Below are 24,329 nucleotides of genomic sequence, written 5' to 3'. Positions count from 1 at the left end.
GAAGTCCAGGTGTCTGGATTAATAGCTCAGAAACCATCAAGCCACTCAGCTGTATCAAACTGCTAGTCAAAATCTGAATAAAACTGGATACACTAGCTGGCATTGACCAAGGTACTGGAAACAACAAAGGGACACGCTCACCCGTTGACCCTATAAAGTTCCCCTCACGGGACAGCTGACCCATTGACCCTATAAAGTCCTCCTTACTAATATCTGAGGTGTGTGTCAAAACTGAGAAAACTGTCCCATGGATTAGTGAAGCAACAGCCTGATACTGCCATCCTCACAGAATCGTACCCTATATTCAACTTGTTAGATTTCCCCAGCTTCATCCCTGGGGATGTCCAATCTAATAGTGTGCTAAATTGGATGGACTCAACAGATCTAGCAGCCCAACACAGGGCATCCATGAGGCCCTGAGTTATCAACTAGTTGCTTCAAACACAAATCTGTAACCTCACTGCCTAGCTTATTCCTCACTCTGACATTACTATTAAATCAGGGGATCAACCTTGATTTTATGTGGAGTGTAGCTGAGCAAGCCAGGTACAGCAACAGACATCTAAAAATGAGGTGGCAACCTCTGAAGATGCAACACAGGGCTAAATGTATCCTAAATAGTGGAAGAGGTATGCAATAGGCATAGGCACAGAATCCCACAACTAACTGATCAGATCAAAGCTCTGTTGTCCTGCCACATTCAGTCGTCAATGGTGGACAATTAAACAGCTAACTAAAGAAGATGACCCACAAAACATTCCCATCCTCAATGATAGGGAAGCTCAACACAGAAGCACAAAAGACAGGCTTGAAGGATTCAGTCAATTTCAGCAAATGCTAAGTGGATGATCAATTTTAGTCTTTGCTAAAGGTTCCCATTATCAAAGGCAGGTCTCAGACAAATCGATTTGGTATCAAGAAATGGCTGACAACATCCCAACTGTAGAACTGAAAATATGCACTCCAGAGCCTGCATCACCCTTAATCAAGCTAAATCAGTACAGCTGCAACACTGTAATTTACCTGGCATCCCAGAAGATTGCCTAGGTTTGTCCTGCTCACAAAAGCAGGATAAATCTAATCTAGCCAATTACAGCTCCAGTCTATTCTCAATCAGCAAGTGATGGATGATGTTTTTGTCAGCACTCACACGGTACTTGCTTACCTGCTCAAAAATGATCTACTTGGATTCTGCCAGAGCTCTAAATATGAATAAAAGAACTGAATTCAAGAGGTGAGTGGAGAATGACCAATATCAAAGCAGCAACTGGTCAAGCATGGCCACGGCCAAGCAAACTTGACGTCATACCTAGTACAAAAGAAGATGGCCTGTGGAGGGCAATCGCCTATCCCCAGAACATTGGTGCTGGAGTTGCTGAATATAGTGGTGCTGAAGTTGCTGAATGTAGTGTCAAAGACCCAACCCCTTCAGCTGCTTCATCAATTTTTCCTCCAAAACAAGGTCAGATGTAGGGATGTGTGCTGATGGTGCTCAGCACAAATCTCAGTTCCTCAGGTACTGTGACAATCTGTGCATGGATGTAGCAAGACACAGACAACATTCAGACTTGAGCTAATAAGTGGCAAGTAACATTCAACCACACCGTATCAGGCAAGGACCATCGCCAACATTTTTTCCAATATCTCCCTGATCATTGCTGAATCCCCTACCATCAACATCCTGACATATCACTGAGCAGGCATATAAATTCTGTGGCTATAATGGCCGAAGGCTGGGAATTCTGTGGCAAATAACTCAACCCATTCATCTTCAAAATGCATTCACCTGCTACTAGCTCAAGCCAGGAGTGTGATGGAACGCTCTCCACTTATCTGGATTGGCACAGCTCGACATCGGCAGCCCCCTCCATTGCTATTTCATTCATCAGCTTAAACATTTGATCCCTCCACCATACAGAGATGGAAGTGTGCATCATCTACAAGATGCAATGCAATAACTCGTCACACCTCCATTGCTAGCAGCTTCCAAACCCACAACCTCTACCAACCAATAGAACAAAGACAGTAGGCACACAGAAATGCCACCGGCAATTCTCCCTCAACGTCACATCAATCCTGACCTAAACTATATTACTGGCCTAAAATCCTGAAATGTTCTCCCTAGCAGCACATGGACTTCAGTGATTGGAGAAGATAGCTCATCACCATCTGCTCAGAGCTGATCAGGAATGTAAAGAAATGGTTGCAACCCAAGAATTATTTTTTTTTTAAGAAACTGAAGTGCAGTAGTGATTTCTCATCAGCAAATGTAAGATTAAATGAGGGGGCGGATTTTTACATGCGTTCCATATTTTAAGGACAACAAAGGTTATAATGATAATGGAATCCATGATATGTATGATGAATCTTTATATCCTTAAGTCTATAAGAGCATAAAAGGCATGTTAAATGGAAATTAAACATACACAATGCATGTTTAATCCATATTAGTTAGCTGCCCAAAAAGTGTGCAAACTATATTCACTCTCCACTACAGCCCTGATGGGCAGTGGGTGGAGAAGAGTTTCAAACATTGGTGATTGTTTTATATATCTTTCAACTCGTAACTCTCAAGCTTTATGAAAAAGACAATATACTGATGTCTGCTCATTAAACCATAGTTCTACCAGTACAGACAGCAGCAGCTGGACTATATATAAAAAATTCCTGTTGTCACATTCACCATTTTATGAGGAAAGTTAACCTTTATGAGTGATGAAGCCTCACCAATGCCCTATACAATTGCAGTAAAACATCCCTATCCTCAAATCCTCTCGCTATGAAGGCTAGCATGCTATTTGCCTTCTTCGCTGCCTGATGCACCTGCGCGCTTACTTTCAGCAACTGAAGCACGAGGACTCCAAGGTCTCATTAAATATCCACCTCTCTCAATTTACACACTCAATTTAATCTGTCTTCCTATTATTGCTACCGAAGTGGAGAACCTCACATTTATCCACATTACACAGCATGTGCCATGCAGATGCCCATACACTCAGCTTGTCCAAATCACGCTAAGTATCTCTGCAGAGGCAGAGAGGAGGAGCATCTCTGCATTCTCCTCACAGCCCAAAACAGTGAGATTGCCAAGTTATTTTCTTGTGTCAAATTGATAGTGTCCATTTACATACTGTTGTTTCTAATAGGAGCAGTAAAGTATTCTTCAGTCAAATCCTCCTGGGTTTTATTTCAGGCACAGAATTCATTTTTGCTCTGTCTTATCTAATCTGTTCCAATTATGGAAAAAAATGCCAGGCATCCAAATGGCAATTCTAACACTTAAATTTGTATTTGTTAGAGTCCCTGTCAGTGTATGCATACGCAGAAAGTTCAGCTCAATGGAGTACTGATTTGTCATAGCTCTTGCTTAACTTGGGGAATTTGACAAGTGACAAAATTTGGTGCACTTCTAATCTTTTCTAGGACAAGGAGTGTTGAGTGAGGAGGAAGCAAAGTGAGATCTGAGAGCCGAAGACAAAACAAATTAATTAAGTAAGCAGTAGGTGATTAGTTTATAAAATAGAGCCAGAAAAATTACAGTAGGGAAGTTGTTGGAAAGGATTCTTAGAGATAGGACGTATACGCATCTAGAGCATGGCAATCTGATTAGTGATAGGCAGCACGGCTTTGTAAAGGGGAGGACGTGCCTTACGAATCTGGTAGAATTTTTTGAGGAGATGACAAAACGGTCGACGAAGGACAAGCCGTGGATGTCATCTATATGGATTTCAGTAAGGCGTTTGACAAAGTCCCTCATGGTAGGTTGGTGGAAAAGGTTAAGACTCATGGGATACAAGGACAGGTGTCTAGATGGATTGAGAACTGGCTTGGTAACAGGAGACAGAGAGTAGTAGTGGAAGGGTCTTTTTCTAGCTGGAGGTCTATAACTAGTGGTGTGCCACAGGGCTCAGTACTGGGACCTTTGCTATCTGTAATATACATAAATGACTTGGAAGACGGAGTAAGTGGTGTGATCAGCAAGGATGCCGATGACATGAAGGTGGCTGGACTTGCTGATAGTGAGGAGCAGTATCAGGCAATACAGCAGGTCATAGATAGGCTGGTATATTGGGCAGAGAAATGGCAGATGGAATTTAATCCAGATAAATGTGAGGTGATGCATTTTGGCAGAAATAATGTAGGGGGGAATTATACGATAAATGGTAGGCCTATTAAGAGTACAGAAACACAGAGGGACGTAGGGGTGCAAGTACACAAGTCCTCGAAGGTGGCAGTATAGGTGGAGAAGGTGGTGAAGAAGGCTTATGGTATGCTTACCTTTATAGGAAGAGGTATAGAGTACAAAAGCTGGCGTCTAATGTTGCAGTTGTATAGAACGTTGGTTTGACCGCATTTGGAGTACTGCGTCCAGTTCTGGTCGCCTTACTACTGGAAGGATGTGGAGACCCTGGAGAAAGTGCAGAGGAGGTCTACCAGGATGCTGCCTGGTATGGAAGGACTGAGCTATGAGGAGAGATTGGGCAAACTGGGGCTGTTCTCCTTAGAATGATGGAGAATGAGGGGAGATCAAATAGAGGTGTATAAGATTATGAAGGGTATAGATAGACTGAACAGTGGTAAACTTTTTCCTAGGTTGGATACAAAAATTACAAGGGCCCACGGGCTTAGAGTGAGGGGGGCGAGGTATAATTCGGATGTTAGAGGGAGGTTTTTCACACAGAGGGTTGTGGGGGCCTGAAATGCACTGCCAAGTAGGGTGGTGGAGGCAGGCAAGCTAGAGTTGTTTAAGGTTTACTTAGATAGGCACATGAGCAGACTAGAGATGGAGGGATACAGGAGACTGTTCTAAATAAAGATCAAGAGCCTTGGGACATTCCTGGGAATCAACTGATTCTTATGGACCTTCCAACATATTTTATGGCTCACTTGTCTTACTTCTGAGCTTCTGGGGATTCTGTGAATGTCTGTATAAGTTGTGCATGTTTATTGATGTCTTTTCTTTCAATCCACAGGTGATTCGGTCCGCCTTGTTGTCCAACAAGGGGCATACACGTGGTGGGTCGTGCGAGGGCTGCTCTTGGATGTTGCTTCGAGAGTTGCCTAGTGCTTCATGTCATTAGTGTACGCTTAAACTGGACCAGCTGATGGGCAACATGACAGCTCAGTGACTATTTGCTGTGCAGATACATAGATTTGGGCCAGTGTCTGTGAGAGTTTGCACATTCTCCCTATGCTTGCGTGGGTTTTCTCCAGGTGCTCCGGTTTCTTCCCACACCCCAAAAACGTGCTCTTAGGCTGCTTGGTGTTAACAAATTGTCCCTAAATTAGTCTTCCCTCAATCTGGTTATGGTTCCTTTATTGTGGAGTCCAATAGGCATAGACAAAGGTCATAGTTAGAAGAGGGCACTCACAATGTTAAAATGGTGGCGCGGGCTCATTGGGCTGAAGGGCCTGTTTCTTGTACTGTGTTGTTCTTTGTTCTTTAGTTTCAAGTTTATTACTTAAACTAAAAAATTGAAGATGATTCGATGAGGCTTCAGAACACAAAAGGCTAATGCAACAAATAACGATATATACAAATATGACCTGACAGAATACTATGTGACTGTATAACTCCTCCTCTCTGGCTCTGCTGATCTTTCCTGACTCAAGACATACATCCTTGCACCGCATTTGTTCAGTTTTCCACCATGACACTCCATAGGGTGCAGCCTGATCATGTGACCCTCAGGGAACGGCCCCTTAAAGGGGTCATGCTACCACATTCCTCCCTGCCTCCCCGAACTCCTGAAGTCACTCAAGGAGAAACAGTAAAAAAAATCAGTACACAAACAATAGTTTATAAAGAAAAATCATAAAGGGAAACCTCCACAACAACCTGTCACAAGTTTAATCGATCTGGTGACTTCTGAACTTTCGTAGACCTTCTCAACTCCAATCTAGGTTTGTCTGGAAATGACAAATCAGATCAGGCTGAATTGAAAGACAAACTCACCAACCCAAGGTCTAATTCATCCTTGGTGGCTGCTGCAATCTCCGTTACTGCCGCTACAGGTTCCACATTCATGACTGGGATTCCCCACTCCAATCCAGGCAGATCTACCTGGACAGAGAGTTAAGTTCTGGTCCCTCTTCTCAGGTACCACTCTCCTTCTCAGGTGATTCATATGGTTCTTGATGCAACATCCTTGCAACTCCACAAGGTAGGAGATTGAACATATCTTTTCCATGACTTTCCCACCCACCTACGCTGGTCCAGTTGCAAAATTTCTGATCACAACTAAATCTTCATCTCTGAAGACTTTCATGCTGTTCCTTGGGTCCTGACTCCCTGAGAAGTTTGCCTAGCCTCCGCCCTCCCCGCCAAATTTTGGAACATCATATCCGTGTCCTTAGACGACATCCCACTAGCAACTCTGTTATCATGATCCCTGTGGTCACAATTGGCGTAGCGTTATACAACAGAAAGCTGGCCATTATTAATGGGAGAAGCCTAATTACTTGTCTCTTCATTGAGGCTGTAAACATTTGCATGGCACGTTCTGTTAACACGCTTGTTGTTGGATGGTAAGGTGCTGACCTAAGATAATGAATGCCATTTAGTTTTATATTGAGAGTCCACTACAATCAGAAACATTTGGCACAAGGCTCCCACAAAGTTGGTATGTATTCTTGCCTAGGGATTCTCTGTTCACTCCCAAGGGTGTACATTAGCCAGCTGCAGCACTGCCTGCTGAGCTTGACAACTGGGAAATTGACTAACCATCCTCTCTACTTCTGCATCAAGGCCTGGCCACCACACAACTCCTGGCTAGTGGTTACATCTTGCTATGATCCTGATGCAAATTGTGCAGCTCTTGCACAATAGCCATCTCCCTTGGGGTGGGATTATAACCCTCACTCCCCACAACATCCTGTCTTCGCAAGTTACCTCCATCCTCCTTTGCTGATAGAGCTTCAACAGCTTAGACTTCTCAGATCGCCACCCATTCAATACCATTTTTAAAAAATCTTTGATAATACTGGATCTCTTTCTGTTCACATCCTTGTGTTTCACTGAGACTGGCATGGACTCTATTGTATGCCGCGCCAGCACTATCTTTTGTGGGACTGGCCGCGATAGCACAGTCTGTGGCAAATGCAACGTACTCAACGCACCAGCAGTAGATGTGAGTTCCTGGGCGATGCTTGAAAGTGTAATTGAACGTGGCCAATAAGAGAGTCCACCTCTGCACCCTTGTTGAAGCTATTGGCGGCACTGGCTCATTCATCTCCTCTGAACAAACTCAGTAAAGGCTTGTGATCCAAAATAATTGTAAAATGCTGACCATAAATGTATTGATGGAGCTGTGTATATTACTGCCACCTCTCATCATTTTATTTTCTGCCACAGACAAAGTCTTTGAGGCAAAGACAATAGGCTTTTCCACTCCATCAGGCAGTTTGGGGACAACACTATTCCAGCTCCATAGAAAGATGCATCATACATCACCAATAAGGACTTAATCGGATCACAGTGCACCAATAATGCTGATAACCACAGGGCCTATTTGATTTTTGTGCATGCCTCCTTTTAGTTTTCTCCCCACCTCCATGACTGATTATTTCTTTAACAATTGGTGGCATGCAGCTAAGGTGGTTCATATTTTGTAGAAAATAATAGTTGACTATTCTGAGAAATGATTTTAATTCAGAGATGTTTATTGGCTGTGGAGTGTTTTTTACTTTGTCTTCCAAAGGATGCAAACCTTTCTCGTCCATCCTAAAACCTAAATAGGCAACTTTGTCTGCTTGGAAGGTACATTTCTCCCGTTTATGCCTAACCGCCACTTCTTTAAATTGCTTTACAACCTCCTTCAAGTTTACCCTGTGTTCTCCAGGTGTCGCTCCTGTCATTAAAAAAGTTACTGAAATAAACCACTACATTTGAGATGTCCTGTAAAAGACTTTCCATTGTATGTTGGAAAATAGCACCTGCTGATGAGACTCCAAAAGACAAGCGTTCATATTGGTATAAACCTTCTGAGTATTGATGGTTACCAGTCTCGAGTTCTCATCCAATTCCAATTGCTGATAGGCATGACTAAAGTCCAATCTGGTTTATTTTAAAGTTCTAGCTAGTCTCAGAGAAGTAGAAACACAAAAACCAGAAGCAGGAGTAGGCCATGTGACCCTTCAAGCCTGATATCTGGATTTTCTAAGTTCTTCGAAGCCTTCAAAAGTTGTCCATTATAGATCATTGAATCGGGTCAGAAAATATAGAGTCAGGAATGCATAAAATTAAGAAGTAGGAAGGTAACGTAAATCCATATTGAACAGTGGGTTGGCTATGTTCAGGGAGCTGCATGCCGGTCAGCATGCTGGTCACCGTATTATGTAAAAGGATTTAAAAGCACTGGAGAGAGTGCATAAAAAATTTATAAGAATGATACCAGGAACATAGATATATGCATCAGGAAAAGACTGACACACTGGATCTCTTCTGCAAAAGAATCAATTCGTAGAAACAGGACTGTCACTTAGAAAGACACAGATTAATACTCAAGGGCAGTCACATAGATTTGTTAAAGGAATTTTGTATCTGAAATCTTTGAACTTTTTGAAATAACATGCGACTTGATGAAGATAGTACAATTGGATTTTAACAAGCTTAAAAGCTCATGAGATAGAGTACAGGAATGAGATAGAAAATCCAGCAAACTGGTGTGGCGACAATAATCTCTCCCTTAATATCAACAAAACAAAGGAGATTGTCATTGTTTTCAGGAAGCGTAGAGGAAAATGTGCCCCTGTCTACATCAATGGGAATGAAGTGGAAAGGGTTGGCAGCTTCAAGTTTTTAGGTGTCCAGTTCATTAACAACCTGTCCTCATCCCCCCATGCCAACGTTATAGTTACAAAAGCCCACCAACGCCTCTACTTTCTCAGAAGACTAAGGAAATTTGACATGTCAGCTACAACTCTCACAATCTTTTACAGATACACCACAGAAAGCATTCTTTCTGATGGTATCACAGCTTGGTATGGCTCCTGCTCTGCCTAAGTCCACATGGAACTACAAAAGGACATGAATATAGCCCAATTCATCATGCAAACCAGCCTCCCATCCATTGACTATCAACACTTCCCACGACCTTGGCAAAGCAGCCTGCATAAGTAAGGATCCCACGCACCCCAGACATTTTCTCTTCCACCTTCTTCCGCTGAGAAAGAAATTCCAAAAATCTGAGGTCACATACCGACTCAAGAACAGCCTCTTCACTGCTGCTGTCAGACTTTTGAATGGACCTACATTGCATTAAGTTGATCTTTCTCTACACCCTAGCTATAACTGTGACACTACATTCTACACTCTCATTTCCTTCTTTATGAACAGTATACTCTGTGCAGCATGCAAGAAGCAATACTTGTCTGTATGCTAATACATGTGACAATATAAATCAAATCAAAACATGGGATCTAGGGGAATATAGCAGGCTGAATATAAATTGATTTAATAACAGGAAACAAGGGATAATTGTAAATGGATGTTTTTCCAACTGGTGGACTCTTTCATGATTGGTCCACAGAGCTTAAGACTAGGACCTCTGCTTTTTGTGGTATATAATAATGACTTGGGTGCAAATTTGGGGAGAATGATCAAGAAGTTAACAGATGACACAAAAATTGGCTATGTGGTTGATAACGAGGGGTATAGCTGTAGACTGCAGAAAATATCAATGGGCTGAGGATGGTTAGAAAAGTGACAAATGTAATTCAATCCAGAGAAACATGAGATGATACACTTAAGGGATACACAATTTAGGAGAGAATGCTGAGACCTCGGAGACACCGGGGCCTTGGAGTGAAGATCCATATTCCTGAAGATAGCAGAACAGGTCGCTAAGGTGGTTAAGAAAGCATATGGAATCCCTTTATTTATCAGCGAACTTGGCATGGAAGTGGATAATTATATTAAAATTTATTGAAATATATTATCATGTCCCATAGATGAGGGACGGGGATAATCATGATCTCACCAGCGAGATTTGCGATTTCCAGTTTTTGTCGGATTTTGCACCCGGACAGTATGGTTCAAGATCCTGCCAATTGTATTTGCACGAGATAGGATACAAAGGAGATGCACGAGGATGTTACCAGGACAGGAATATTGAGGAAAGATTGGCTAGGCTGGGGTTGTTCTCCTTGGAACAGAGGAATCTGAAGGGAGATTTGATTGAGATACATAAAATTGCGAGGGGCTTGGATAGAATGGTGGGAAGGACCTATTTACTTTTGCAGAGAGGTCAATGACTAGCTGACACAGATTAGTAGGGAGATAAGAAAATCATTTTCACCCAGAGGGTTGCAGGAGGGGGTCTAGAACTCACTGACTGAAAGGGCAGCAGACACAGAAACCCTCAACTTTTTAAAATATGTTTATATATGCAGCTCAAGTGCTCTAACATGTAGGGCTATAGGCCATATGCTGGAAAGTGGGATTAGGTAGAGTGTCTTAATTTTTGGCTGAAATAGACATATTGGGCCAAGTGACCTCTTTCTGTGCCATAAACCTTCTTTGATACTATGAGATTGTCAGTGTATGATTGCCCATTGAATCCAAATGTTACGACCAGTGGAAAAATGAAGTGGATATGTGGGCGCTGTTTACATCATTACTGAAGAGGAAACAAAAGTAAAATTTGAAGCAAAATATTTTGCAAGCTGGATAGCTATCAGTTGAATACTATGCAACGTTTGAGTCTTCTATTAAGCTTCGTCGATGAAATTTACAAAAAAAATGAACAATGACATGCAATCCATGCATAGTCTACCTTTGGTTATTTTTTAAAGACTGACAGTCACTCAATGAGGAATACAGAAATGAACTTTGACAGGCTGTGTGAAAAATTGGAGAAATTCAATTTGGAGATTTATTATTCAGTGCTCGTATTTGAATTGCTTTGTAGTACTAAGGTATCAATCATGGATAGACGCCTAATCTTAACAGCAGTTTAGTTTCTAGAAAAAGACGCCCATTTTGGTCAAATCTGTAGCTCTAATTAAAGATCCTCTACACTTGAAATGTTAGCTCTATTCTCTCCCCACAGATGCTGTCAGACCTGCTGAGATTTTCCAATATTTTCTGTTTTTGGATCAAATCTCTGCTGCTTGTTGAAAAAAAATCCTGATGAAGGAGTCACTTCCAGCAGCTTTAATAACACAAATGGGGCATTCTGCCGCATCAAAATGGATGGAGGACACAACGATTGCAGCCCCTCTAGATTATTCAGATATGGAGCACGGACTATATGGATGATACAAAGTTGGTGTGGGAGGGGAGCGGTGAGGTGAGCATCTCTGCAGAGATGCTTCAGTGTGATTTGAATAGGCTGAGTATGTGGGCATATTCATGGCAGATGCATTATAATATGGATAAATGTGAGGTTATCCACTTTGGTAGTACTAATAGGAAGACAGATTATTATTTCAATGGGTGTAAATTGAGTGAGATCAATACTCAGCTGAAACTAAGTGTGCAGGTACTGCATGCAATAAAGAAGGCAAATGGTATGTTGGCCTTCATAGCAAGAAGATTTGAGTACAGAAATAGGGATGTTGGCTGCAATTGTATAGTGTGTAAGCGAGGCCACACTTGCAGTATTTTGTGCAGTTTTGGCATCCTTATCGGAGGATGTCCTAGGGAGTACAGCGAAGGTTTACCAGGCTGATTCCTGGGATGGCAGGTCCATCATATGAAGACAAACTAAGTCAGTTAGGATTATATTCACTAAATTTAGAAGAATGCAAGGGGATCTCAGAGAAACCTATAATATTATAACAGGATTAGACAGGGTAGATTCAGAAAGAATGTTCCCAATGGTGGGGGAGTCCAGAATTAGGGGTCACAGTTTGAAGGTAAGGGGTAAATCTTTTGGAACTAAGGCAAGGAGAAATTTCTTCACCCAGAGAGTGGTGAATGTATGCAATTCACTAGCACAGAAAGTAATTGAGGGCAAAATGTTTTCTGACTTCAAGAAGAAATTAGATACAGCTCTTTGGGCTCAATGGATCAAGGGAAAATGGAGGTGGAGTAGGGAGATCAGGATATTGAATTTGATGACCAGCCATGGTCAATACGAAAGGTTAATTAAATGTACTGCATTTGTCTACTCTTTCACTCTGTAATCTCAAAATATTCAATAAGGTTGGTCAAGTGACAAGTGGGTGTGTTGGGGAGGTTAGTGGCGAATGGAGAAGCGGCAAGTGGGAGGATCGGGGAGGGAAGCGGTGAGCATGAGTGTCAGGGAGGTGCAGAAGCACTGAGTGAGAGGTAAATAGTAGACATCCAGTTAGTAAGTGGACTTGTTAGCTAGATTCAAGACAGCAAAAAAGGTTTTTAATGTAATATTATACATCAGAAGCATAACCCATTCTTATTATGTATTCTTATAGAAAGGCAATTTTTCACTTAACATGTTAGTGTTTAATGCATTTTTTTAAGAACACCTTTTCCAAGTTCCTCTCTAGCCACTTACCTTGGCACTATGCAGGCAACGCACTCTTCAGGATTCTTATTCTTGACTGCAGAGACTATCATCTGCCTAACTGTCAATCCCCTGTTGTTGCTACATTTGTATTCTGCTTTCCATCCTCTTCTCCGCCAAAGTGCCTTGGTCTACACTATGGCTGTCCTCCCTTCAGTCCTCATCCTCACAGCTAGCAAGTATAGTGTACCTGCTGGACAGTACCAGTAGCAGTGTGTCCTTCCTCTTAATATCTCTGAAATCCCTGCTACCCAGCTCCCTATCACTCAACTAGCAAAACTGGAATCAAAGAGTATCAGGGGGCAAACTCTCTGCTGGTTAGAGTCATTCTTGGTACATAGGAAGATGGTTGTAGTTGTGGAGGGTCAGTCATCTCAGCTCCAGGACATCTCTGCAGGAGCCCCTCAGGGCTGTGTACTAGGCCCAACAATTTTCAGCTGCTTCAAATCAATGACTTTCCATCCATCATAAGGTCAGAAGTGGGGACGTTTGCTGATGATTGCACACTGTTTGGCACCATTCATGACTCCTCGGATACTGAAGTAGTCCATGTCCAAACGCAACAAGATCTGGACAATATCCAGACTTGGGCTGACAAGTGGCAAGTTACATTCGCGCTACACAAATGCCAGGCAATGACCATCACCAATAAGAGACACTCTAACCACCGTCCTGTGACATTTAATGGTGTAGCCATCACAGAATCTCCCACTGTCAATATCCCTTGGGTTACCATTGACCAGAAACTCAACTGGACTCACCACATAAACACAGTGGCTACAAGAAGAGGTCAGAGGCTTGGAATACTGTGGCGAGTAACACACCTCCTGATTCCCCAAAGCCTATCCACCGTCTACAAAGCAGAAGTCAGGAGTGTGATGGAATACTCCCCACTTGCCTGGATGGGTGCAGCTCCAACAACACTCAAGAAGCTTGACATCATCCAGGACAAAGCAGCCCATTGGCTTGATTGGCACCACATCTACAAACATTCAATCCCTCCATCACCGACAGTCAGTGGCAGTAGCGTGTACTATCTACAAGATGCATTGCAGCAATTCACCAAAGATCCTTAGACACCTTCCAAACCCATGACTACTTCCATCTAGAAGGACAAGGGCAGCAGATAAATAGGAACATCACTACCTGCAAATTCCCCTCCAAGCCACTCACCATCCTGACTTGGAAATATATCGCTGTTTCTTCACATTTGGTGGGTAAAAATCCTGGAATCCTCTCCCTAACAGCACTGTGGGTCAACCCACAGCATGTGGACTGCAGCGATCAAGGTGGCGTCTCACCACCATCTTCTCAAGGGCATCTAGGGATGGGCAATAAATGCTGGCCGGTCAGCGATGCCTATGTCCCACGAATGAATAAAAAAAACCCACCTTTTCCCTTGGGGCATGATTATATTCTGGATAAAATTGTTCAGAAAATCCTCTCCCATCTCAAGTGCTGATTGGTTGGCAAGTAGGTTCTGGTTGTTTCCCCTTATCAGTATTCTTGCAAAGTGTTGAGTGCAAGATGAAAAGCTTCAATGTCTCTTCCTTCAGCAATGGCTCTTATTTTATTTACATAATTAACTTGCTATTCAACAAATTAAGTGTGGTAGCGCAGCCCCTTTAAGGGGACATTTGCTGGCGGTAATGTGGTTGGACTGGACCCTATGGAGAATTGTGGTGGAAAGCTTCGCTAATGTAGTGTGAGGCAGCCCGATCAACCTGACTCGTAGGTCAGGAAGGATCAGCAGTTGGAGCCAGGGAGGCATAGTATTATAGTCACATAGTATTCTGTCAGACCCTATTTGCACATGTCGTTATTTGTTGCTTTAGCAATAAAGCCTGTGTGTTATGAAACCTCATTGAGATGCCTTCAATTTATTACACTGGCGACAAGGAAAAATTTTCCAAGCTCTTTGAGAGGGAAGAGACTGAAGCGTTGAAGATAAGTAAAAAACAAGGTACAAGTGAAGTGTTAAAATGCCTTTAAAATCGGGAAATTAGAAGAGTTCTACCATGAAGTAGAAAACTTAGGCCACTATAGTGAAAGACTACGTCACTTTTTTGTCATGAATGAGATGACAGCTGAAGAAAAGCAGAAGGTTATTCTGCTCACAGCTTGTGGCCCACAGGCCAATACAACAGAATAATTACAGATAGAGAGAATGATGATGAGGGCACTTTGAGCAGATCTAGATATTGCAGATAGGACTGGACCAGCGTAATAGACAAATTAACCCAGGAATGCCCAGGGGACAATTAACAGGTGCTTCAGATGTGATTCAATGTCATTATGTGATGAACTGTATGGTTTTCAAAGTGACACACACATAAAGAATTCATATGTTAATGATAGTTATCAGTCTGGGGAATTGAACCAGTCAGAAAAAGTTTTAGTCTGGTATTGAGTGTATCAGTCATGCATTCATTTAATCGTACCAAAATACAGTGATTGCACTTCAACAGTATGCAAGCATATTAGTTAAAATGCTATTTCGATTCACTTAGTAAGGATGTGAGTAATGTTAGGGAGTATGCAAGTTCTACTTGTTTCAAGTTTGGGGATGACAATATATTGAGGTCCGTTAGAAGGCTGGTATAAAACAGCTGGATTAAGCCACTTTATTAGTTCTGTGTTCTCTATTCTGATACCCTTATGTTGAGCAAGCCTTCCATGAAAAAGACACACATGAAACAGGACATGGAACATGATAAAGTAATCGTTTTCCCAATCAGGGGACTATAGCATTCACTTAGCAAAATCTGATATTTGTAGTGAGAATGTTAAAGACGTGGCATTAGGTAATAAGAATGGGAGAAAAAAAACATTGTCTGAAAGTTACACAATTTGATCACCCTTCCCATCACTGATTAAAAATCCTCATAAAGGATGTAGGTATGATTGAGTATGCAAGGCTCAAAAGAGATGAGTGCAAAATGTGACATATGCAAAAGGTATTGGAAGACGCTGCTAAGTCCCATTAAGTCTTCCACTGGCACAAGACTTGGGTGAAGAAATCCACTTATTTAAAAATATGGGACAAAGAAACAATTTCACTTTACACTTATAAACACGGCAACCATATTCAGTCTCAACATTCCAGGGGCTTACCATTGACCAGAAACTGATCTAGACCAGCCATATAAATACTGCGGCTACAGAAGGCTGGGAATTCTGCACAGTAACTCACATTCTGACTTCCTAAAGCCTGTTTGCCTTCTACAAAGCAGAAAGTGATGGAACACTCTCCACTTGGTCAAATATAGTACTGTACCAACAACATGCAGAAGCTCAACACCATCCAGGACAAAATAGTCCACTTGGTTGTTATCCCATCCCTTCACCACCAATGCACAGTGGCGGCAGTGCGTACCATCTAAAAGATTCATTGTAGCAACTCATCAATTCTCCTTTGACAGCAGCTTTGAACCTGCAACCTCTATTACTTAAGACAGGAGCAGCAGATACATAGGAACTTCACCACCCTGAAGTTCCCCTCCAAGCCCACACACCACCCTGACTTGGAACTATATTGCCATTCCTTCACTGTCACTCAGTCAAAATCGTGGAACTCCCTAATAGCACTGTGGGTGTATCTACACTATATGGACTGCAGCGGTTTGAGAAGGCAGCTCATCACCTTTTCAGGAGCAATTAGGGATGGACATCAAAAAATGTTGGCCCAACCACATCCTGTGAAAAGGATAAAACAAAACACCCACACCCCAATAATCCAGTGTGTAAAACTTGTCATGCAGCTCCCTTGGAATGCACATTTGACTGGAAGCCAAGTCTGTAGATCAGCTGGTTTCTGGGCAATTATGTCATAAGCACTCTATTTGTACAGGAAATCTTTATTCCCAGGCCTCTGTCCAACCTTGGCAGGTTATAATTCAAGCTTTTTGTTTTCCTAGAACCAAATCAAACTATGATCTATTCTAGTGTATAAACATTGGGTAACAGAAAATAACTGACATTTCAAGATTGCTTCTAAATTTTTGATGGCTTAGAACAAAATTTGTTTGTACCTACCTCTCTAAGGGTGATCTTCGCAACATAAACAACATTGGATCCATCTCTCTTGAAATGAAGATGAGGCTTGTCTTTTAGAATAAAGACAATATCAGCTGGGATGTTGGTTGCTGTTTCATCACCTTCCCTGGGAAATGTGATTTTTGTGCCCTCTTTCCAGCCTTTTTTAATAACAACATTCAGAATCTTGTCTTCGGTCCTTGTGGTTCGGCCATCTGGATTCAACCGCCTACGTGTGATCTTCATTCTTTTAGTACAACCATGATAGATTTCTTCAAGAGATACTCTAAGTTCATGAATTACAGGGGGATCTTGTATCTTTCTTCGAGTATGGAAGGAGTCTGGATGCCGTCGATGAAATCCATTAATTCCATTGAAGCCAAAACGGTTAAATGCATTGAAGGGATCGTGGTCGTCATCATCATCATCAATGTCCATGTCTTCATGGCTGAAGTCACTAGCCATTCTGGAGCGTCCTTGAGTACCAAAGAAAATATCAAAAGGACTAGAACCACCAAAAAAGGAAGCAAATGTAGCGTGGGGATCACCATGGAAAGTGTAGTGGAACGTATTACCAGGGCCACCAGTAGACACCCCTCCAGCCTTCAGACCTGTAATATTAAACAGATTACACACGTGTTATAAAAAGGGTTTTTCTTAAACAGTAAAAAATGACTTTGCTTATTGAGTCGGCTGAACCCACAGAATGGGGGCAATTCTCCCAGCTCACTGAGACTCAAGCAGAGACCCTTTAACTGGCTTCCTGCTAGGTACCACGGCCTCTGCGAGTCTTCAGCCGCCGAATTTCCAGCACTGTCAGCTCCGCACCAGGAATCAGTATAGACCTTCATAAATTACGTAGATGAAGATCTACATCCTAATAATGGGCACAGGACTGAGGTCTCTGGGCCCACCAGCCCCCCACTCCCTCCCCCACTAGGGGTGTTTCACTCCAGCGAGGTTTACAACAGTTCCCACTTGCGGGGAACCGGTGGCCTGACCATGGCGGAGTGGGGGGGCCATGGATGCCCCCTGGGAGGTCAGGGATTGGGGGGGGTGCTCCCAGGCATTGCCAGCTTGGCACTGCCCAAGGGGGCAAACTGTCATTGCCCTCCAAGCATCATCAAGGGAGTGGGGGAGAGAAGAGATTGATAGGGGAGGTCCTGCTGCCACCCTGCACTCGGCAGTGACAGAGGGAGGGAAGCCAGTGATCGAGACCGGCCCGCACACATCAGGGAGGTGAGCGACTGAGTAGTCATATGGCTGGCCAGCGATCTGGAAGCTGGCACTGTGAAGCAATTGCACATGCACCGATCTCAGCGCTGACAGATTGGTCCATGTGCAGTGGCCCGCTTTGCGCTATGCTGCCGGCCTCTCAAGTGGAAATAGGCCCCAACTCTGGATTTTTAATGAGATTCACGCTAGTGCACTCTGCAGTGCACAGAGTGTTGGAAATTCATTTTGAAAATCCTGCTGAAAAAAACCAATGTGATTTACTCCAGTAGTTATGCAAATTCAACACCTAGAATTTTTTTTTGGGAGAACCTCACTCAAAAAGTTTCAAGAAGTTGCTAGTGACCTAAACAATAGGCCTCAAAATGGCTGAATATTTACACAGCTTTGTAAATTATGAGATGACGTTATCAGAAGGGAGTCGGGCAGTCTAAACATATTGCACTAAGGACATTAAACTATGATTGTGAACTTCCATCTCCTGAATTACTTAAAAGCTCAGATATAATCTAATTATTCAGTTGGGCGGGGACTAAACCATTAAACTCCACCATTTTAAACAATAGACCCTATCTGAATAGCAGGCCCTACTGATCATTTTGTTCTAATCACTTTAAACAATGTACCTGGAATGAACATGTTATGGCCATTTTGGAAACTGGCTTGTATATGGCTGGGTTGTTAAATAAGGTCACATGACAGCAAACCAGCCCTTTATATAAAAAGGCACCGATTTCCAGGGTCAATGTGTGGAAAGATCAAGAGTGGGTAGCAGCAAGAAGACTAGAGCTCCTTTTCTATCTCTCACTCTCCCTAGCCACTTTGCAAGGGTGTACCTTGCCTGTTCAACATCACAAACAGCACATTCAACATAAAACCAAAGAATCCAGAAAAATTACCAAACCCAACTTAAAACATCCAAGTCATCAAGCTACAGGGTCCATATAGGAGTAATTTCATTTTCGGACTTAACCTACTCGCCATTTGTGTGTGCATACGTGTGTGTGTGTGTGTGTCTGTATCAATCTCTTGAATGTATTTGTGAGGTAGAGTTGGAGCATTTTATTATTTTTTATAGATCAGGTATTACATATGATTACCATTTCTTTTTTAAGATTTACAAGGAAACCTGTCTCTGTGATGCAGTCACAATAATTAAACACAAATTATTTTTAAAACACCTGCTGCACTCAACTGACAGGAGGAGAGCGAGCAGGGCTAGTCTACCACATCCAGGTTACTGTGGGAGGCAAGGGAACAAATAGCTGGGGTCTTGATAGATATCTTCACATCCTCTTTGACCACAGGCAAAGTTCCAGAGGACTGGAGAATAGCCAATTTTGTTCCCTTGTTTAAGAAAGGAAGCAGGGATAATCCAGAAAATTATAGGCAGTGGTGAGGAAGCTTTTGGAGAGGATACTAAGGGACAGGATATATGCACATTTGGAGGAAAATGGACTAGTTAGTGACAGGCAGCATGGTTTTGTACGGGGAAGGTCATGAATCACCAACTTGATTGAGTTTTTTAAAAAAGTAACAAAACAAAAATTGATGAGGGAAGGACTGTGGATGTAGTTTATATGGACTTTGGTAAGGTGTTTGACAAGGTCCCACATGGCAGCCTGATACTAAAACTAAAATCACATGGGATTTGGGGTGGATTGACTAGGTGAAAACAGAACTGGCTTGGTTATAGAAGACAGAGTAGCGGTGGAAGGGTATTTTTCAGAATGGAGATCTGTAGCTAGTGGTGTTCCGCAAGGATCAGTGCTGGGACTTCTATATATATAGATGATATGCAGGAATATGTGGATGGTCTGATTAGCAGATGCAGATGACATGAAGATAGCGCTGGGGACTGTCAGAGAATATAATGGGATATAGATAGATTGGAGAATTGGACATAGAAATGAGTTTAATCCGGACAAATCCGGTAGAGGTGGTCGAGGGACTTCACTGGTGCATTCTGGGAGACGCTGGGCCAGCAACATCTACCAAGAAGTGGGAAGCGGAAGATCTGGTGTCAAGGAGTGCTACACCCAAAACTCTACTTTAGTGTTTCCCTCCCTCCCTCCTCCTCTGACCCAAAAAAAAGGCCACAGTGAGAAGGTAAAAGTGAAGGTAAATTTTCTTATATAGTTTAATTGATGCTCAAAATGTCGATCAGTGGGGTTAATTGTTGCATGTGTGAGATCTGTGACACTTCCAGCATCTCGGACAACTATGTCTGTAGGAAGTGCACCCAACTGCAGCTCCTTATAGACCGCATGGATAGGTTGAGCAGCATTTAGATGCACTTAGGAGCATAAGGTGGCAGAAAGCATCATAGATAGGAGCTTTATAGATGTGGTCACATTCAAGGCTCAGACAGATAGATGGGTGACAGCTAGAAGGGGCAGGCAGTCAGTGCAGGATGGTCATCTCCCTCTCTAACAATTATACTGTTTTGGATACTCTTGGGGGAGATGGCCTATCATGGGATAACAGCTGCAGCAGCAGCCAAAGCAGTTGCACTATGGCTGGCTCTGTTGTTATGCAGGGAGGGACAAAGAGGACTAGAACAATCATTATAGGGAACTCTATAGTTTAGGCGTGCAGACAGGCACTTCTGTGGACACAAAAGAAACTCCAGGATAGTATGTTGCCCCCCTGGTGCCAGGGTCCAGGATATCTCTGAATGGGCAGAAAGCATTCTGAAGGGAGAGGATGAACAGTCAGAAATCATGGTACATATTGGTGCTAACGACATAGGTAGGAAGAGTGATCAGGTCCTGCAGCAGCAGCTTAGGGAGTTCGGTAGCAAGTTAAAAAGCAGGACCCCTAGCGTTGTAATCTCAGGATTACTCCCTGTGCTACATGCTAGTGAGGCTAGGAATAGAAAGATAGTGCAGCTCAACATGTGGCTAAACTACTGATGTAGAGGGGGGGGTTTCAGATATCTGGACCATTGGGATCTCCACAAGGACGGGTTGCATCAAAACTGGAAGGGCATAAATATTCTGGCCGGGAGGTTTGCTAGTGTCATAAGGGAGGGTTTAAACTAATTTGGCCGTGGAGTGGGAACCAAAGCAAAGGTGAATTAGCTGAAGGGGAACCAGTAAGGCCAGTAAGACTCAGAGAAGGGGCAGACAGGGTATGGTTGCTAATCAAAGGGGGTCTGGTGGACTGAAGTGCACTTGTTTCAACACTAGAAATGTAACAGGTAAGGCAGATGAACTTGGAGCTTGGATTAGCATTAGGAACTATGATGCTGTTGCCATTACAGGGACTTGATTAAGAGAAGGACAGAATTGGCAGCTTAACATGGTGGGAGATTGTTACTTCCCCTATATTGACTGGGACTCAGTGCTAGGCGTGTGGATGGGGCAGAGTTTGTAAGGAGCATCCAAGAGGGCTTCTTGAAACACTATGTAGATAGTCCAACTAGGGAAGGGGCCATACTGTACCTGGTATTGGGGAATAAGCCTGGCCAGGTGGTCCATGTTTCAGTAGGGGAGTACTTCGGGAACAGTGACCATAATTCAGTAAGCTTTAAAGGTACTGATGGATAAAGATAAGTGTGTCCTCAAGTGAAAGGTGCTAAATTGGGGGACGGCTAATTACAAAATATTAGGCAGGAACTGAAGAATGTAGATTGGGGGCAGATGTTTGTGGGCAAATCAACATCTGGCAAGTGTAAGTTGGTAGGGATTCAAGACCGACACATTTCTGTAATGAAGAAGTATGGCAAGTTTTGGGAACCTTGGTTAATGGGAGATATTGTGAGCCTAGTCAGAGAGAAAAAGGAAGCATTTGTCAAAGCTAGGAGGCTGGGAGCGTAAGAAACAAGTGTGGAATACAAGGAAAGTAGAAAGAAACTTGAGCAAGAAGTAAGGAGGGCTAAAAGCATTGGCCAGCAGGACTAAGGAAAATCCCAAGGTTTATTATACATATACGAAGAGCAAGAGGGTAGCCAGGGAGAGGGTTGGCCCACTCAAAAACAAGGGAGGGAGTCTATGCGTGGAGCCAGAGGAAATGGGCAAGGTATTCACCAAAGAGAAGGACTTGGCGGATAATTAGTCTGGAAAAGGGTGTGTAGATAGTTTGAATCATGTTGAGAACAAAAAGGGGGAGGTATTGGAATTCTTGAGAAACATTTAAGGTAGTCCCCAGGGCCTGATGGGATATACCCCAGAATACTGAGAGAGACAAGGGAGGAAATTGCTGAGGCTTTGAGAGAAATCTTTGTATCCTCACTGGCTACAGGGGAGGTCCCAGACAATTGGAGAAAAGCCAATGTTGTTCTTCTGTTTATGAAAGGTAGCAAGAATAATCCAGGTAATTACAGGCTGCTGAGCCTTACATCAGTGGTAGGGAAATTATTAGGGACGATTCTTCAAGACAAGATTTATTCTCACTTGAAAATAAGTGAATGTATTAGAGAGAGGCAACATGGTTTTGTGAAGGGGAGGTTGCGTCTCATTAACTTGATTGAGTTTTTTGAGGAACTGACGAAGGTGATTGATGAGGGTAGCATAGTGAATGTTGTCTACATGAACTTCAGTAAGGCCTTTGACAAGCTCCCTCATGGCAGACTGGTGCAGAAGGTGAAGTCACATAGGATCAGAGGTGAGCTGGCAAGGTGGATATAAAACTGGCTCGGTCAAAGGAGAGAGGGTAGCCATGGAAGGTGCGTTTCTGAATGGTGGGTTGTTACAAGTGGCATTCCTCAGGGATCAGTCCTGGGACCTTTGCTGTTTGTAATATATATAGATTTGGAGGAAAATGTAACTGGTTTGATTAGTAAATTTGTGGATGACACAAAGATTGGTGGATTTGCGGATAGCAACAAGGACCATCAGGATATAGATCGGTTGGAGACTTGGGCGGAGAGATGGCAGATGGAGTTTAGTCTGAACAAATGTGAGGTAATGCATTTTGGAAGGTCTAATACAGATAAGGAAATATACAGTAAATGGCAGAATCCTGAAGAGTATTGATAGGCAAAGGGATTCTGGGTGTACAGGTACACAGGTTAGTGAAAGTGGCAATGCAGGTGGAGAAGATAGTCAAGAAAGCATATGGCATTCTTGCCTTCATCTGCCGGAACATCAAGTTTAAAAATTGACAAGTCTTGTTGCAGCTTTATAGAACCTTAGTTAGACCGCACTTGGAATATAATGTTCAATTCTGGTCGCCACACTACCAGAAGGATGCGGAAGCTTTGGAGAGGATACAGAAAAGATTTACCAGGATGTTGCCTGACATGGAGGGCATTAACTATGAGGAGAGGTTGGAGAAACTTGGTTTGTTCTCACAGAATGAAGGAGGTTGAGGGGTGACCAAATAGAAGTCTACAAAGGTTATGACAGGTATGGACAGAGTGGATATTCAGAAGCTTTTTTCCAAGGCGGAAGAGTCAATTACTAGGGGGCATAAGTTTAAGGTGCAAGGGCAAGATTTAAAAAGAGATGTATGAGGCAGACTTTTTTTTTATACAGAGCATGGTGGGTGCCTGGAACCTGTTGCCGGGGGAGTAAGTGGAGACAGACAAGACAGTGGCTTGACAAATACATGAATAGGATGGGAATAGAGGGATATGGTCCCCAGAAGGGTAGGGGGTTTTAGTTGAGTCGGGCAGCATGGTTGGTGCAGGCTTGCAGGGCTGAAGGGCCTGTTCCTGTGCTGTAATTTTCTTTGTTCAAATGCAAGGTGATACATTTGGGAGGATCAAATTTAGGTATGAGTTATCCTACAAATGGCATAATCCTTAGCAACATTTAACTGAGCGATCTGGACATGCAGGTCCAGTTTCCTATAAGTGACAACAGAAGTGGCCAAGTTGATTAAGAAGGCATATGGCACGCTTCATCAGCTGGGGCATTGAGTACAGGAGATGGGAAATTATGTTGCAGCTATATAAAATTTTGGTTAAGCCGCATTTGGAGTATTGCGTGCAGTTCACCACACTATCAGAAGGATGTGGAAGCTTTTGAGAGATGCAAGGAAGGTTCACCAGAATGTTGCCTTGTCTCGAGAGTGTTGGCTTTAAGGAGAGGTTGAATAAACTAGGATTGTTTTTACTGGAAAGATGGGGGCTAAGGGGAGACCTGATAGAGGTTTAAAAAAATTATGAGGGGCATAGATGGGATGGATAGTCAGAGGCTTTTTCCATGGGTGGCAGTGTCAATTACAAGGACGCACAGGTTCATTGTGAGAGGGGGAAAATTTAAGGGAGATGTGTGGGGAAAGTTTTTCATGCAGTGTGGTGGGTGCCTAGAGATCTGGTGGGAGCAGGCACATTAGCAACATTTAAGAGGCATCTGGATGGGGACATGAAGATGGAGGAAATTGAGGGATAAGGCAGGAGGTTTTTTTTAAAAGTCAGGGCATCATGATCGGCACAGGCTTGCAGGGCCAAAGGGCCTGTTCCTGTGCTGTACCTTTCTTTGTTCTTTGTAGTACTGAGATTAATGCAGCTTCAGAGTCGATTTGAACTGCCCCAAATCTCTCTCCCATGTGCGTGGACCAAGCTTGGGAAGTAAAGAAATATCTTTAACCAGAATACAGTCTCCATGAGTCTTTGTTAGCTGA

The 24,329-nt window shown here is 43.0% G+C and overlaps 1 protein-coding gene across 1 annotated transcript in view; it reads right to left on the bottom strand.

The window, feature by feature from the left end:
* Positions 1–24,329, bottom strand: part of dnajb5 (DnaJ heat shock protein family (Hsp40) member B5) — a 49,193-nt gene that overhangs the window by 8,899 nt on the left and 15,965 nt on the right. The window contains exon 3 of the mRNA XM_080184107.1: positions 16,524–17,134. Coding sequence (XP_080040233.1) covers positions 16,524–17,134 — 611 coding nt within the window. The remainder of the gene's footprint in view (positions 1–16,523; positions 17,135–24,329) is intronic.

The sequence above is a fragment of the Carcharhinus amblyrhynchos genome, chromosome 1 (genome assembly GCF_965287045.1).
Source record: "Carcharhinus amblyrhynchos chromosome 1, sCarAmb.v2.hapA, whole genome shotgun sequence".
Classification (NCBI taxonomy): domain Eukaryota; kingdom Metazoa; phylum Chordata; class Chondrichthyes; order Carcharhiniformes; family Carcharhinidae; genus Carcharhinus; species Carcharhinus amblyrhynchos.
Note: the sequence above shows the minus strand (reverse complement) of the source record. Positions and strands in the feature narration are given on the sequence as shown.